Source organism: Microchirus variegatus, assembly GCF_963457635.1.
Source record: "Microchirus variegatus genome assembly, chromosome: 7".
NCBI classification, from domain to species: domain Eukaryota; kingdom Metazoa; phylum Chordata; class Actinopteri; order Pleuronectiformes; family Soleidae; genus Microchirus; species Microchirus variegatus.
This window is the reverse complement of record NC_139808.1, coordinates 10,888,758-10,904,778: the sequence shown is the minus strand read 5'-3', so window position 1 is coordinate 10,904,778 and position 16,021 is coordinate 10,888,758. Positions and strand designations below refer to the sequence as shown.

General features: G+C 41.7%; 2 protein-coding genes across 2 annotated transcripts in view; both read left to right on the top strand.

Moving 5' to 3' along the window:
* The window catches only part of nav1b (neuron navigator 1b), a 46,623-nt gene extending 43,378 nt beyond the window's left edge, over nucleotides 1–3,245 (top strand). The window contains 1 exon segment of the mRNA XM_083892813.1: nucleotides 62–3,245. Within this exon segment, the coding sequence (XP_083748939.1) occupies nucleotides 62–145 (84 nt within the window). The 3' untranslated portion in view covers nucleotides 146–3,245.
* A 1,588-nt stretch (nucleotides 3,246–4,833) lies between these two features.
* Nucleotides 4,834–15,414, top strand: mybphb (myosin binding protein Hb). The gene is made up of 12 exons (XM_083891891.1): nucleotides 4,834–5,156; nucleotides 6,390–6,524; nucleotides 7,372–7,539; nucleotides 11,205–11,293; nucleotides 11,393–11,588; nucleotides 11,959–12,098; nucleotides 12,199–12,358; nucleotides 12,447–12,583; nucleotides 13,977–14,163; nucleotides 14,271–14,314; nucleotides 14,948–14,979; nucleotides 15,091–15,414. Exons 1-10 carry the CDS (start codon nucleotides 4,901–4,903, stop codon nucleotides 14,300–14,302), a joined length of 1,500 nt encoding a protein of 499 aa, XP_083748017.1. The 5' UTR covers nucleotides 4,834–4,900; the 3' UTR covers nucleotides 14,303–14,314; nucleotides 14,948–14,979; nucleotides 15,091–15,414.
* The last annotated feature ends 607 nt before the right edge of the window (nucleotides 15,415–16,021 follow it).

Below are 16,021 nucleotides of genomic sequence, written 5' to 3'. Positions count from 1 at the left end.
AAAAAATTAATCCTTTTGAATTTCTGATCTCTCAACACTTCTCTTCTTTTTTTTATTGTAGATGGCAATGCTTCTGAAACTTCAAGAGGCTGCCAATTACATTGAATCCCCAGAAAAAGAAGAGCCTAGCCTGCCTAAATTTTGAACACAATTGTCACCCTTCAAAACTTAGCACTTCAGATTTTATTTTTTGTCCTTTGTACTGATGCAGTGAACATTCAGGAACCAAAAAAAAAAGAAAAATGCTCAGAAATGGTTGTAGTGTAGAACGCTAGAAGTGTAAATGGGGTTGTTATTACAAATCACCTTCATGTCGTGCAGTATTTTCACCGTAAGTATTGAATGAAGATCTGTAAACGTCTGTCAATTTCTTATGTGGTTTGATCCTTCACCACCGAGTTAGTCTTCTTAGATCGGTGCTAATAGATCACTATGAAGCTCCTCGTCTTAGCACTTGCCACGGCATGCACTATCAACATCCTGTACTGTGCTCTAGTGCATCATGGGATATGGTGTTCTTGTCAGCAGGACCTGTTCTTCTTCTTTATGGTGCCCCATGTAGGAAACGACTCAGTTTATTGTAAAGTTCTGTGGTACATATCGACCGCCTAAGGTCGGGGGGCCACACTGGATGTGTGAGCACATCTGTGTTGCTTTTAGGTGCACAACATATATATGCGTGAGTTAGCTGCACGAGAACTGGTGTCTATTAAGTGTAGTACACAACAAAATAGACCCAGACAATGATCTTTTAACGCAAATGTATGTCTTTATGTGACAAGAGCAACGGTAGATGCACACTTCATACCGCAGAGTCCTGGCTTTTAGTTGAGTACAACGGAATATCAAATATGATTATTATTTATTTGTAAAAACAGAGCAGCAGCTCCACAGCAGACGGATGCAGCAATGCAGACATCATGCAGTGCAACACTCACCCAGTGCGGCCCGGGTACACACAAGTCTACGGAGGCCAATTCTCACACATAAATATATGCAATCCTGAACTTTACATCCTGAGCAGGTAGAATGAATTAAAAATGCCTTAAAGAATGAAAGACATCAAAATTTTACACCTCAACTTCAGCAGAGAAAACCCGGTGCTTTCATCGACATCATCCCAGCTAAGACGACCAGAAATCAGTCATTTATCTGTACTGAACGATATGAAATATTCCAATTCATCGACGTTATCTTGCAGAACAAGAAACGTACAACTGTTGTCATAAACTTAAATAAGTTGGACATTCACTGTCCTACTCTTTATTTGTGATGCGGCTTGTGTCATTTTCCTCCACTTGAGCACTTAATTTACTTGCTTTCTTAACTACTTGAAGTAGTGTCGCCAATGTTGCCATTAATATCAGGTATTAGATACTTATTACACAGGGATAACACTGTATAGCATAGCAACAAACGCCCTCTGGTTAAATTGCAAATGCTATATGAATCTAATTCAGATGTCTATAGAAAGTTCTTCTTCAGAGTAGTTCTATATTGTGTACATTCAGCCAGGCTACATCAGTTCTTATTAGTTGGTGCAAATATCTAATATACTGAACCAAATACTGTACTTTATCCATGCATATTGATTGTCAGCTAAAGGATTTAAGCGAAACTATAGAGCTGTGTAGAAACAGTGTTCATTCTAGCAGGTGCTTTCAAAGGAAGCCTTATTATCACATAAAGCTCCGTGGCAAAACACTTCTCAGTGGCCGAGTCGATCGACTCTGCCCGTTTCATTTATCGACGTCAAAAAGAGTTAAATATCTTTCATGGCTCACTGTTAAGATCATCATTTAGGTACTAAATGTATGGTGGTGCTCTTTAGAAAATGTCCCTAACAGTTTTGGTGTTCAGTAGACAATTACATAGATGTCCGGGGTAGGTTAGCAAACGACGTTCACGTGTCGAGATGGACGATGGATTTCTGATTTTTCTTTTTTCTTTTTATCTTGGACTTGCTGTTGACAAACTGTGACAGACGGTATTAAGACGCAGTGAAATCATGTGATGCATTGTGTGGCGCGTGCGCTCATGTCCATGTCGTCCGTTATTCATATTTAAGAACATGCACAACACACAAAAACTAAACTACAAGGAGTGCTAGACTGATGAAAGAGTATTTTCTTTGCGGTACTTTGTGATTATTTTTGTAATTAATTTCTAACGGAGTTAAACGACAGATGGTTGTGCAGGCGGTGGCGTGTGTCAAGACTGTTTCTCCACGTGTTCATAAATCCTGTAAACGAATGAATGAATGTCGGACCACTTTTTATGACAGCTTGAAAAGAAAGTTTGAATTTTTAAATTTGCTGCTTCATTGCATCACGATGTTTAAATAAGGCTGAGAACTAAAGCAAATCCGATCTCAACAGTTAAATGAATGAATGAAAAGATGCCAAACAGCCGCAGACTCTCATCCTGGCCACGATGCCATTTTGTGGAATGATTTCCGTCACTGTAAATATTCCAGGACAGTGTTTGCCATCCCTGTTTCTACTGGTTCAAGCTTCTCATCTCACTCACTGGTTGTTGTGCCTGTTGCTTTGTAGAACTGTAGCTGTGTTTGCTTCACCAGTGTATGCAGCAACTTCCACTGGCGTCAGCGGCCCACACACGCGTGAGCTTCCTGAACAAACATGGCATGTTTTCATATTAGTCTGTCATTTTGTTCTCCAATTTGGACAAAACTGCACCACGGGACGGAAACACAAACAGAAGCGCGTTCAAACCGGTGATACTGAGCCGTAAAGAGGCTGCGGTTCATTAAGTACGAGGCTCGTATAGCTGTAGATAAAGAAATAAACATGTTTTGTCATTGAATAAATGAGACAAAACTACTACAAATGAAAGTGCAAGTGGTCCAGTGACAATAATGATGGTTAAAAACAAATAACTCGCCAGAAATAGTTGTCAAGAATGAGCTTGTCACAGTTTTAAGTAGAATAAAACCAGATAATTAAGTATCTGAGGCCAAAAGATGTTATATTATGTCATATTTTTGCAACAACTTGTAGACTAAAGTAAGATTTTAAGAGAATGTTATGCAGTATCTAATGTGACTGGTGTGCAAATGTTAAGGGTTTCTAAGTGCTGTACATGCATTTACACCTACAATAATGGATTTATGGTTTAGAAAAATCATCCTCAGTAATGTTTCCTTTTTAATACTCCGATATTTGGTATTTCTGTTCTTTTTCTAAAGACTTCTTTGTAAAACTTAATTTCTCTATTTTGTACAGGACGTCATTGTAAAGATTGTACATATGGTTGATGGTCTGGCTGCGGCAACAATCATTGAGGAGACGATGGGGGTGTGTGGGTGTGTGTGTGTGTGTGGGGGGGGAAGGGTGTAACTGACAGACAAGTATATTTCTTCAGAGTTGAGTCCAATATATGGATAAGGCATGTTTCTGAAGGCTTTCATCCATCTATCACTGTTTGTTGGTATCAATAAAATCCATGTTATATTTATTCGTTTGCTTCTCGTGTGTCAACTTGACAACTTCGACCACACACACACACACGTTGTTGACTTCCCAGGAATGTTTTTGTCTGATTTGCTCCAGCGTTGACCTTTTGCCTTGAAGGTCAGCTGCACAGTAGAATGATGAAGGTTTCACATTTTGTTGTCACGTCACTTTACAATGATCACACGTTACTCTTTCTCCACCCTGACATCAAATGATCCTCTTCGTCTTCTTTTGGTAAGACTTTTCTCATTTTTGCATTTTACATCCAGTCAGATAAGGGTCGTCTAGGTTTTTTTATGTGTTTGTGTATGTATATGTATATGTATATGTATATGTATATGTGTATGTGTATATGTATGTATGTATATGTGTATATACACATGTATGTATGTATGTATGTATATGTGTATATACACATGTATATGTATATATATATATGTATGTGTGTATGTATATGTATACGTGTATATGTGTATATATGTATACGTGTATATATGTATGTATATGTATACGTGTATATATGTATGTATATGTATAAGTGTATATATGTATGTATATGTATACGTGTATATATGTATGTATATGTATATATGTATGTATATGTAAATATGTGTATATATACATGTATTTATGTATGTATGTATATATGTGTATGTATGTGTATATATGTCTGTATGTACATATGTGTGTATGTATATTTGTATATATGTGTGTATGTATATATTTGTGTGTGTATGTATGTACACACACACAAACTAAATGGAATTGAAGTAGCTCAGTTAACTATTAGCATTTCACCATCATCATGATTTTTTTATAAACATTTTAAGGATAAAGACCCAATGTGACGATATTTATCTGATTTCTTTTATACGAGTTTGTCCAAGAATTGTGTCAACAGCAGGTTGCATGTAATAAGTGGATAGGTTACATATTAGCATTACAATAATTAAATAACTTGAATCTTATACCATTTTATAAATGTAGGTTTGTTGTGACCGATGGGTTAGTCCGGCATACAGCCATTTTGGAAGTGTTGTTACATGGGAAACCAAAATGACATGACCTGTACATGGCCCAACAGGAAGTTCATTAGGTGTCACATGGGGACTTAATTAAAAACAAGGATAATGGTGTATAAGGAACTTTTCTAGAAAAGATTTAAGACCATATGTGCTGCCTCTCTGTGTTGGTCAGGACTCAGTAACAGTTGGTTAAATAATGTACTAATGTCTTATTGAGTGAGAGACAAACACATGGTGCACTGAGTCATACTTGGCTCCTGGTGGCTCTGTCATTGAGTTTGGGCGGTGCTTGAACCTGCCCCACTTCTATAAAAGTCTTCCACACCCTCACAGGAGATGGCATTGGATTCAGGTTTAAGGACTTAACCGAATTGGGAATTAACTGCTGCAACCTCCATCATGCCGTCCAAGCCTGCCCCGATCAAGAAGGCGGCTAAGAAAGAACCTGCCAAGAAGGAGGAGAAGGCTGCTCCAGTGAAAGCCCCAGAACCGGCTCCAGAGCCCGCACCAGCACCCGAACCCGCACCGGAGTCCGCACCCGCTGAGGCCGCTCCAGCCCCCGCTGAAGGCGACGCTGCGGCTGCACCTGCTGAGGAGGCGCCTGCTGCCCCGGCAGTGGAGGAACCCAAACCTCCCACTCCTCCACCCGCAGATGGTAATGCCCTGAGCGCGGCCGTGCCAAACGCACAGTCTACACAGTCCACCTTCTTTTCCTGGCTCTAGTTTTTCGCGGATGAACGATGGATACATTGTTTATTGCCTTTATTTACCTTAAAGCGCGCAATATTAGCTTTACGCGCAGTAGGTAGGTTCCTGTGGGTAAGTGGATGTTAACATCCACATGAAACGCAAACTGTGGTTACAGTTGTACCCGGTTGGGCACACTGCCTCATTTCTGATAGTCTGTGTCAGGTATTGGTGCGTCTTTTGCGCGTCAAGGACGCACAGTGTCAGGGATCAGTGTGCAGACTATTTAAACTAACGATCACTTATAATAACTGGAAAAAACTTATTAATATAAGATTAACATTTCAACGACTTAACATCAACAAGAAAAACCAACTCCTAACGTGTCCCTAACATCCTCCTCCTCCTCCTCAGTGCACTCACTCTCTCACAGTCATTTAAAACCCAACATCCACAGCAGCAGCTGTTGCTCTCTCACTGATGAAGCTGCTGCTCCCTGGAATGCCGCCTTCTATTTCTCTCCGGCCAACTGACAGCACTCATTTCTGCTCATCAGCACTTTACCACTTGTACTTTTTAATAATAGATTTAACATTTTTTTTTTTTTTGCAACAATGTCATTCTCTACTGACACCTTCACATCTCTAATACCAGTCTCCTGCTCGTGGAAAAGCTAGTGTATGATTAGAAGTTAGAACCTTTAAAACTCGTACGCACACAGACTGCATTTTATCATGTTTGAAAATGTCTTATCTGCTTGCACCAATCGCTAATATCTAGCATTTCATAAAAGCTGCTGCTGATGCTGCTGCTGATGTTGCTGCTGCTGCTGCTGATGCTGCTGCTGATGCTCCAGCCACAGATGAAGCTGCTCCTGCTGCTCAGGCAGATGCACCTGCCTGATGTTTATATCTGGGTTATGTTGATGCTGTTGCCTGTGCTCATTACATGCAGCCAATAATAATGCAAATGCCTATTTAACATTAGCTGAAGCTGCTGAAGCGCCTGCTCCAGAAGAGCCTAAACCACCCACACCTCCACCACCTCCACCCAAAGGTAACCCATGTAAAGAAGGATCTTATGTTCGTGTGAACTCTTCATTCTCGTCTTCATCTTCCTGCAAATTTGTTGCTTTTGTGCGTTTCTGCCCCCCGCGCTCGTCAGTCGGCGTAATTCTCCTGTTTTTGTGGCGTTTGTGCAGAGCCCACGAGCGCTCCAGTGGACCTGTTTGTCGAGGACAAGAACGACACGTCGGTGAGCATCATTTGGAGCGAGCCGGAGATCATCGGACACTCCGGGTTGGACGGATACGTCGTTGAAACCTGCAAGGATGGAAGTAAGTCCTGCTCGCCGTCGACCGTGGTTCTGGTTCAGGGAAGAGGTCAGATTATTAATACACCAAAAAAAAGAATATATCCAGCTGACCTTTTATTTCAGAACGGGTTTTTTTTCACATTGCCACGGTTGCTACGTTATTGAGATTTTTGAAATAAACCCAGGAACATGTTTAATTGCCGTTTTGGTGTGGGGGGTCAGCCGTATCAGTCGCAGCTGTTCCCAATGTGTCACTCACAGAGCTGTATCATGAGCTACCTAACTTCTCCCTACAAGGGTACAGGCATTTCAGGAGCTGCTGTGCTCTGGCTGCAGGTCCTGCTTTTAGACTAATGGCCCGATGCTAATATCAGCAGCCGTTCACTGACGGGCTTGATTTAGCAGATGGGGGAAATCTATAATCCCAAAAAACCGCAATATCTTGTCTAACTTAACACCTGTAAGTCATAAACGTACAATAAATACTAAATTTGTTTCACACCAAGCAATGCTTAGTGTCCTGATTGGTTTAATCCATTATTGTCTGTATGAATCAGAAACTCAGATTTAAATTCACATAGTTTTACTGATCCCAGTAGGGTTATGGGTAATCCCAATTATAATCTCAAAAACAACATCTAGTAGGTTACATGTCAAGGTCAGTGAATTAGATTAAAGTGGGAAAGATGAGTAAGATATTCAAGCAATTAAGATACTATAATAATAATAATAATACCGGATGTGACACAGTTTAGTGACCCGAAACTGTTCCTCGGAAATAAATAAACTACAGTTTCCTAAACTCTGTGTGTGTGTGTGTGTGTGTGTGTGTGTGTGTGTGTGTGTGTGTGTGTGTCTTCTCCATCCAGCCGAGGACTGGAAAGCAGTCAACGAGGACGTGCAGAAGTCCTGCCGCTTCATGATCAAGAACCAGACCACCGGCGACCGCCTGAAGATCCGCGTGGTGGCCGTGAACGCCGGCGGCCGCAGCGTCCCTGTCGCCCTCCCCGAGCCTGTCCTGGTGAAGGAGGTGGCTGGTAAGAAATGATTTTAAGGAGTGGAATTTTAACTGTTATTTTTTACCACTTCATCACCAAAAAGCTAAAAAAAAAAAAGAGGCCTCCTTAATGAGTCAGTCGTCACTTTAAATTAAATATAAGGACTTTTCAAACGTATAGAAGTGATAAATGTGTACAAATGCAGTGGCAGCTGGCAACTTTTTATATGATTAAGCGCTAAAATATAAAAGTAAACCTGAAAAGTAAGATATTACTATGTTCAATAAGAGGTATCACTTCAATTAAATATGTTACTAATGAAGCACCGTAAACCTGAAAAGTAAGATACTTTATAATGAGCGTGTCGCATACGGACATAAAAATAGAATAAAATAAATGCATGAACATTTATTATTTTTATTATTATTTTATGAACATTTGCTGCTCAAAATGTTGCCCCGCGCTTAATGTCTATGACCCGCATCATCAGGTCATAAAAGTTATTATAAAACATTTCAACAGCAACAACAACGGCCTGGAAAACAAAACTCATAAACTGCATTCCTCGGTGATGTTACGTGATTGAACGTGAGCTGTTTAAAAAAGCCAAATATGTCATTAAGCACATTCACCACAGCAGAGGTGAGCTGACAGAGTGCAGGAGTCAAACACAAACAGCTCAGCTATGTTTCCCTCTCAGCTGTTTCCGTGCTCTGTTGGCACAAACCTGCTCTGTTAACACCATAAACCTGCTCTTCTCTCTCATTTCCACTCGTGAGCTGAAACACTGATCCGCCCTCAGTGAGGCATGTGATAACTCTTTTCACTGATTGGGTCCATCCCTCAGTGTTAATCTTACACAGTGTTGCACAGGGAAGTGATTTGTTTTTAAAAGTGTGCGACTGGACCCCCACCAGGGTCTTTAAAAGTAGGGGGGGGGGGGGGCTGGGGGGGGCTGCGTTACTTTGACCGTGCTCACAAATTATCGTTACGTGTAAATGGAGACGGGAGAAACCCGATTCCATGAATTTCTGACTTGATTCCAGGGAAATCACCACAAAACTTTGCACGGAATAGCTGGCGTGTCCTCGCTATTAGCACAGATTTTTTTTGTGCGGAGGGGCTTGGCATCGCACAGGATTCATGCTGCCGGGGCATGGTGTCACAATCCTTATCCAAGACTGATGGTGTCAAGCAGCTGTGGGGCTGTGGGGGTGGATGGTAAATTCCAGGGCATCCTGTCCCTGAGTGGAGACGACGACGGGTGGTGGTGGTGGTCGTGGGTGGGTAGGGATCCAACTTCTCAGGTGACAACTAAATCTCATGACACACTCAGAGGTTCCCTGTTTACTTTGAAACGTTGCCACAGACTTTACAGGTACCATGTTCTTTAAGGCTCATAATGTGGATGATAAGACGCTGAGCATGTGGAGTATTTATTCTGATATGTACATATAACGACATCACATCATGACGTTTTTGGGTAAATATCGGTAAAACGTCTCTTCCTGCATGTCAGTGAAGTTGTGAGTGGAGCACCATGAAGCTTCTCTACTGTACACGGTTGCTTTATTTAGTGTCTCAGTGACACGTGTTACTTTGCTCGACTCAGCAAGTGCTGCTTCTCAGCCAATCACAAGCGAGCCCTCGGCCCTCGGAGGCTTGAGTATCAGTCCAAGCGTCACAGCGGTAAAACTATGCTCCTGATTTTCTGTTTAGAATTAATGAGCTATTTTGGGATTTTTTTTTTTACAGCCTCACACACAGAGTCAGTAGGTGCGAATGGGGGATGACGATGTGTGGAATGCGACAAGGAGACATGAAGATAGGATTAAAAAATCTATCAGTAGATATTGATAATTATCACCATACGTTGTCAGATAATAAAATAAATAGTTTTGCTTTTGAGTGGAAGTTTAAGTTAAGTTGATTTAAACTTCTTTAGAGACATTAAATAGCAAGTATGTCTTACATCTTAAGGTATGTTTGCTCATTACATAAACAATAGTATTGATGTTTATAATGGGAATCGCTTAGTTTAGGTTTAAATTACTGTGACTTATGACTATTTTGATAATTCATTTGATAGTTTGTTTATATGTAAAATAAGCTCTCAGTGCTTTCAGCTTTATAAATGTGAATATTTTTTTTAAAACTGGTAAAGTTTGATTCGTGGACAACATTATACATAAATGTACATTTTCTGACCTTATGTGCACCAAACTAATCAAATAATTGGCACAATAATCAATAGATTAATCAATCATGAGTAGGTTGTGTCCTGTTAACTATCCAAAAGTAGAATACACAAACAAACAAGCAAAACAACTAGAAATAAATTGTATGTTTTACAGTTGACATTACCCTTTTACTACATTAATGGAAACTAAACATTTATAATAAGTAAATGGTAAATGTTATGTTTCTGTACTTTACAGAATGCATGTATCACACATCTGTCTCATAGATGAAGACAAACGACTCCAAATACTGAGCCACAGAGCCTTGATATTTGATTCTCACATTTCCCACACGTGTCCTATCAAACCTCTGTCTGCATAAACTCAGTGTTACAACACAATTTTATTGTATATTAGGACAAAAACCTAATATAAACCAACCAAAGTAGACAGTGAGACTTCATCCCTTACCTTTGCTGCCAGTTTAAAGCACAGCAAACACCGTGACAAAACCTCCTGACTCAGTCGGGCTTAGATCAGCTCAGCATGTTCATCGATTCCTTTTGTTTCACTCCAAAGGTCATCGCGTACATTTATGAACATCCAGTGATAAACTATGGGAGCCGCAAGTAAATTAACTTACTTGGACATATTTTTGTTGTGATACTGATCAAAAATTCCTCATAACCAACATAACCTTTCAAGCATCATTTAAATCAAGTGATCTGAGAGAGAACTTTTAACAGCTTTGTGGAAATCTGACACATGATGCGAGACCTTGACCAATCACATGGCAATTTGGGCTCATATTTGTTGATCTACTAAGGCCCACTTTATATTACGCCCGGAAATCTGGCAAGACACCTGCGGCGCTTACAACTTTCCTCTTTACTTGTTCGACTGTACGATCGTAGCCGGCCTCCCGCATCCGCCGTTGCATTTTTACGTCGGTCATCTTGTTCCTGGATGACTCCAGCTTCTTCTGGAACTCGTCCTCCGACCAGATATTTATCAGGCGCTTGGATTCGGAGGTGCTCCACGTACAATGTCCAGCATTATTGGATGTAAAGATAAAACTGCGTGTAGAGAAATAATCCAGTCTGTGCTGATACGGAAAGATCTCTTGAAGGAAAAGCGCAGAGCGCAGCAGCGACACACAACACAGCAGAGAGAGAGAGAGAAACCACAGTGCAGGTGCGGTGCGCAGAAAAAAAGGCCCGTCTGCACCAGATGAGGGGGCGCACTCTATAATATAATATACTATAATTGCAATGCCTTGTCTTTAGTGAGGTAAGTACACACAGTCCCTGCCATAGCAAAGTTAGAAAAAAAAAAAAACAATGGTACAGAATTAGCACAATAACTTATTTTTCCTGATTTTCTCTGCATCCCTAGTTATATTGCTCTTGCCAATAAAGACATTTCTTGTTCATGTGTTCCCCCAGCTGCTTCTCAAAGTAGATGTTTTCTGTAATAAGTTAATATGCGACACAGGTCAAACTAACAAACAATCTCTCTCTCCAGACCGCCCCAAGGTCCGCCTGCCTCGTTTCCTCAGGCAGAGATATGTCGCTCACGTTGGAGCCAAGATCAACCTGACCATCCCGTTCACAGTAAGACTCCTGCGTCTCTCTTTGCTGAGTGCATGCTGAATTTGTTTCATCCGTCTGACACAACGATGCGTCCCCTCTGTTGCTGTTGCTACCTCCAAGGGCAAACCCAAACCCGCGGTCACCTGGACAAAGGACGGACAGCCCCTGGACATGAAGAGGGTGAACATCCGCAGCACGGACAGAGACAGCATCCTGTTCATCCGTACGTCCGAGAGGGAGGACTCTGGCGTGTACGAGATGTGCGTGAAGGTGGACGACTTCGAGGACAAGGCTTCGCTCACCCTTCAAATTGTTGGTGAGCACATTGCAACTCAAGCAATATTTGTGTTGAATGCCTTGTTACGGCACAGTGCAATGTTTGGATATGTGCTCTTTACATCGTGCTGTGTTTATCACCACTGGACCTAAAGGGAATTAAAGTATCTTAAAGACTTGCAATTTGAGTGGAACCATGACCATCTTTGCAACTGGAAATCAAGGATCATTGAACGAGATTTGTTTTTTTCCAATCTTGGCGGCTAATCGCTACTTCCAGGTCTTGAAATTTCAAACCAGAAAGCCACATCCATTTTTAATACTCAGTTTATGAAAGCAACACAATGTAAAAACAATAGAATGTAGATTATTGTGTCATAAACCTTTGCACTTCTTTCCTGTGTCGGCAGAGCTGCCTGGACCTCCTGCCTCTGTCAAGATCGTGGACACCTGGGGCTTCAACGTTGCTCTGGAGTGGACTCCGCCCACCGACAATGGCAACACAGAGATCACAGGCTACACAGTACAGAAGGCCGACAAAAAGACTGGAGTGAGTCCTGCTGTTTTTGTCCCCGATGACTGTGTGGATTAAGTGTGAATCCAAGATCTTACGTTCATTTTTGACCGCGTTGAACTGTGTGTGTCGACAGGACTGGTTCAACGTGATAGAACATTACCACAGACTGAACGCCACCGCCTCCGACCTCATCATGGGCAACACCTATAAGTTCAGAGTGTTCTCGGAAAACAAGTGTGGACTGAGCGATTCTGCTGCTGTTTCTAAGGGCGAGTCGAAGATCGTGAAGACAGGTAAACCTGAATAGAGGTTGCACTTTACTTCACTGCGTCAACCATCCGTGTTTCAGTTTCACAGCGTTTCTCTGCTTCGTTTCTCCAGGCATGGACTACAAACCTCCCGATTACAAGGAACACGAATTCTCTGAGGCTCCCAAGTTCACCACCTCTCTGAGCGACAGAGCCTCCACTGTCGGCTACAGCACCAAGCTGCTCTGCTCAGTCAGAGGAGACCCAAAGGTACAGTAACTGCATCAGTCGACAACAAAACACCAATATTTTGTGACTAATACTGCATGGTATCTTTGAACAAAGCAAGTTTGTCTGCGTTAAAGGTGAAGTTAGTAGTATATAGTGACCTCTAGAGGAGAGGCTGAAATTTACAACAACGAACTGCTCCTCTGCTCACCCCCTCCCTTCCCTGAGCGCTACGGTATCCTCAGCCGGTCAAATGTCGTCCTCGTCGTCTTTCTCCGTATCAGCAGATGAGGTTCTAGTATTTGTTCAGACAACGAGAGGGAGGGGGAGAGGGGGAGGACGAGGGACAGCTCTTCGTGGCTGTGGTAGAGCGGTCAGTAGCCGGCGAGGGAGAGGGCGAGCTACCGCGGCCGTAGCTGGCGTAGCGGAGAGAGTGGAGGCGGGACTTCCGCTACAAGTAAAGCGACGCTTGATTTGTTCTCTCGGGTTTGTCCTTACAGGCTCCGGTAGAAACATGGCGTCTCGCTGCTAACAGTGGCAATGCAACAGCGGCCCGTGACCGTGTTATTTTACATGACTTTTTGAAACACTACGAAAATGAAACAAAAACTATTATACAGCGACTAGACAAAGCAGGAGCACATAATATGTATAAAAAAGTGGATTATGGGTTATATAAACCCATAAATACTACAGTGTCCCTTTAAGACTGTGGCTAACAAGTGTTTACATGACCAGTTCACTTTTAATTATTTGTTTTGGTTATAATTAGTTTGAATTCCCGACATCTCACATTTTGGACATCAGTGACTGTCGCTAACTGCACTGCTTAGACCGAGCTGTCATATACAGTATAGTAAAGCAGTGCTCTCTTGGATGTTAGAGATGTAGACTTAAACACTTCTAATGTGTGAGAAACGGTTCATTTAAGGTCTGCAAAACCACCTTTGGCACGTCAAAGCACACCATTGTAATTAAGTGTGCGTTTGCAGGATTGTCTAACACCAGTAGAGCCAATAGGCCGAGCCTTAGCTTCGACTTCCTGTCAGCAGCATAGTTACCATAAAAAGGTGGAGACTGCTTATATGAAGAGAACAAACGCCTTCAGCGCTGTCAGTGTTGAAGCCGTTCCCCTGTCTACGTCTCAGCCTCTCACCTTTGGTATGGGTGCCTGATCCCAACAGGTCACCAACAGCAGGGTGGCAGAGAGGGTCTTCTGAGGTATTCTGAGGAGAAGAGGCCATGTGGGTCACATATGTGACATTCCCTGTGGGGACTCAACATGTCAGTGCCATTAAAAACTCCCAAGGCGGGTGTGTGCGCGCCGATTGGTTCACTTCTAAAACAACTCTTATGAAGAGTTACTGTAGTTATGGAGGGAAAGCCGGTAAACTGTCTAAAAAAGTAATGAACTAATTCACTTTCATTTTTACAGCCTAAAATTCAATGGATGAAGAACCAGATGATTATTGGAGATGATCCCAAGTACAGGCAGATCTGCACCCAGGGCATCTGCTCTCTGGAGATCCGTAAGCCCGGTAACTTTGACGGCGGCGTGTACACCTGCAAAGCCAAGAACGATCACGGAGAAGCAGTGGTCAGCTGCAAACTGGAGTTCAAACGTAAGTTGCGATCAAAACCTATAATATATAATCCATGTCCCCATTGTTTTTATGTGTGTTTCTACCGGTGCATGAAGTTATTAACCCTATATGTTTCTGTTTAACAGAGGTCGCAGTTCCAGATGCAGCCAAGAAATAGATCAACATTCAGGTCAGAAAATCTAAGGATATTAATAATCTCCTCATCACTGTGTGTTCATACACACTAATGACTAATAATAATAATAATGAGAAGAAGACAATAATCAAAATGATTCACAAATCTAGGAATTAATTTAACTACTAACTACAGCCGTTTTCATACAATATGTGAATGTGTGTCACCAACACCAACGATTTGAGTGGATGTTTAGGATCAGCTGATCTATAAGAGTCCTGACCTGACATCTGCCCTCTCCCTCTCTCTCGCTGTGACTTACCTTCCATACATGGCGAGCACTAAACTTGGAAAAGATGGCCTCTGTCACTGAAAGGGTGCAGGAGGTAGCAGCGCCCATAAATTAAATCCGTGATGTCTCCTCGTGAACTTGGTTAGGAGACGAAATCACATTTCCTCGACTCAGCAGCAGCAGCAGCCGTCATTAGGAGCCTGAGATTAAGCATTTTATTTGCAGGTTACTCTCCGGTTTAGAGTGAATGTGTCTATTGCAAAATGTCTATTTTTGCTTAATTTCTTAATTGTCTTTTGTCTTTAATATGATTCTGAATTGCTGCCACTCCTGACGGTGTAAAAAAACACACACCTGTTGCTGTTATCTGTGCATCTGTCGCATTTCCAAATTAGGAGCAGAAGGAATGAGGCCTTTGCAGCATAAGGTGCGTGACACTTTTAGCGTTTCTAAAACTGTCTCTCCACGGCGGCGCGTCACAGCGACAAACACTTTTCAATTTCAAATCTCAAATCTCTCATTTTTTTGTGTGTGACAGGAAGGTGCTGGATTCCTGGAAGAAGAACATGTATATATGGCTGGTGACCGCACTGTACGAGTGTCGCCCTGTGACGTCATGATGAACAATTGTCGTCGCTTTCTGCCTTTTTCTCTTTAAGTCCACATCCATGTCCACAATCGGCTTCTTTTCCCTCGGTATCTAAATCATTAGGCGTTCACGCACTGTACCTCTCTAGTTGATCATCTTCTCGGCCGAGCTAGGTGCATGCCAAGAATATCAAAGCATGACTTTATTGTTCCTCATAGGAGATCTACATGTAACATCAAAGTGTTTATATCAATAAATAATTTAATTTCTTGGTTTTGTTTTTTCAATTTGTTATTTCTGTATAGAATTTGTGAAACATTCAATTAAATCCCTACAAATTTAATCATTAATATAAACGGGTATTGATTACTGATGTAATGATACACTTCTTTGTGTCCGATACAGATGCCAATAACAAAAACTTGAGTATCTACCAATACCGATATTATTCCGATACAGTCATTTTAGACCATTAGACCACTGTGTGACAAAATATTGTTCTCCAAACATGACTCGACTAAAATGGTTTTGCTGATTTTTATTGATAATTTTACAGTCTGTGCAGAGTGAAGCATGCGATATATAGGGTTTTTGGGTTGTATCGGATTAAAAAATCTGTCCGATATCCGATCCAGTGATTTTGACCAGTATCAGGCCGATACTGATACTGGCTGATACTGACCAATACTGATACTGGCCAATACTGGATGATACTGACCAATACTGATACTGGCCAATACAGGCCGATACTGACCGATACTCACCGATACTCACCGATACTCACTGATACAGATTCAAATTACTATTTATTAACGTACAGTAGTTGGCTTGATTTAGATAACATTTTATTTTAAAGCATATCATGTCGGATTTATTTCAC

Excerpts from the sequence above, each read along its gene's own strand:
- mybphb (XM_083891891.1), top strand. The coding sequence starts at position 4,901 with ATGCCGTCCAAGCCTGCCCCGATCAAGAAGGCGGCTAAGAAAGAACCT. Across the intron at positions 5,157-6,389 it reads CACTCCTCCACCCGCAGATG|AGCCCACGAGCGCTCCAGTG; the intron begins GTAATGCCCTGA and ends GCGTTTGTGCAG. Across the intron at positions 12,584-13,976 it reads CAGTCAGAGGAGACCCAAAG|CCTAAAATTCAATGGATGAA; the intron begins GTACAGTAACTG and ends TCATTTTTACAG.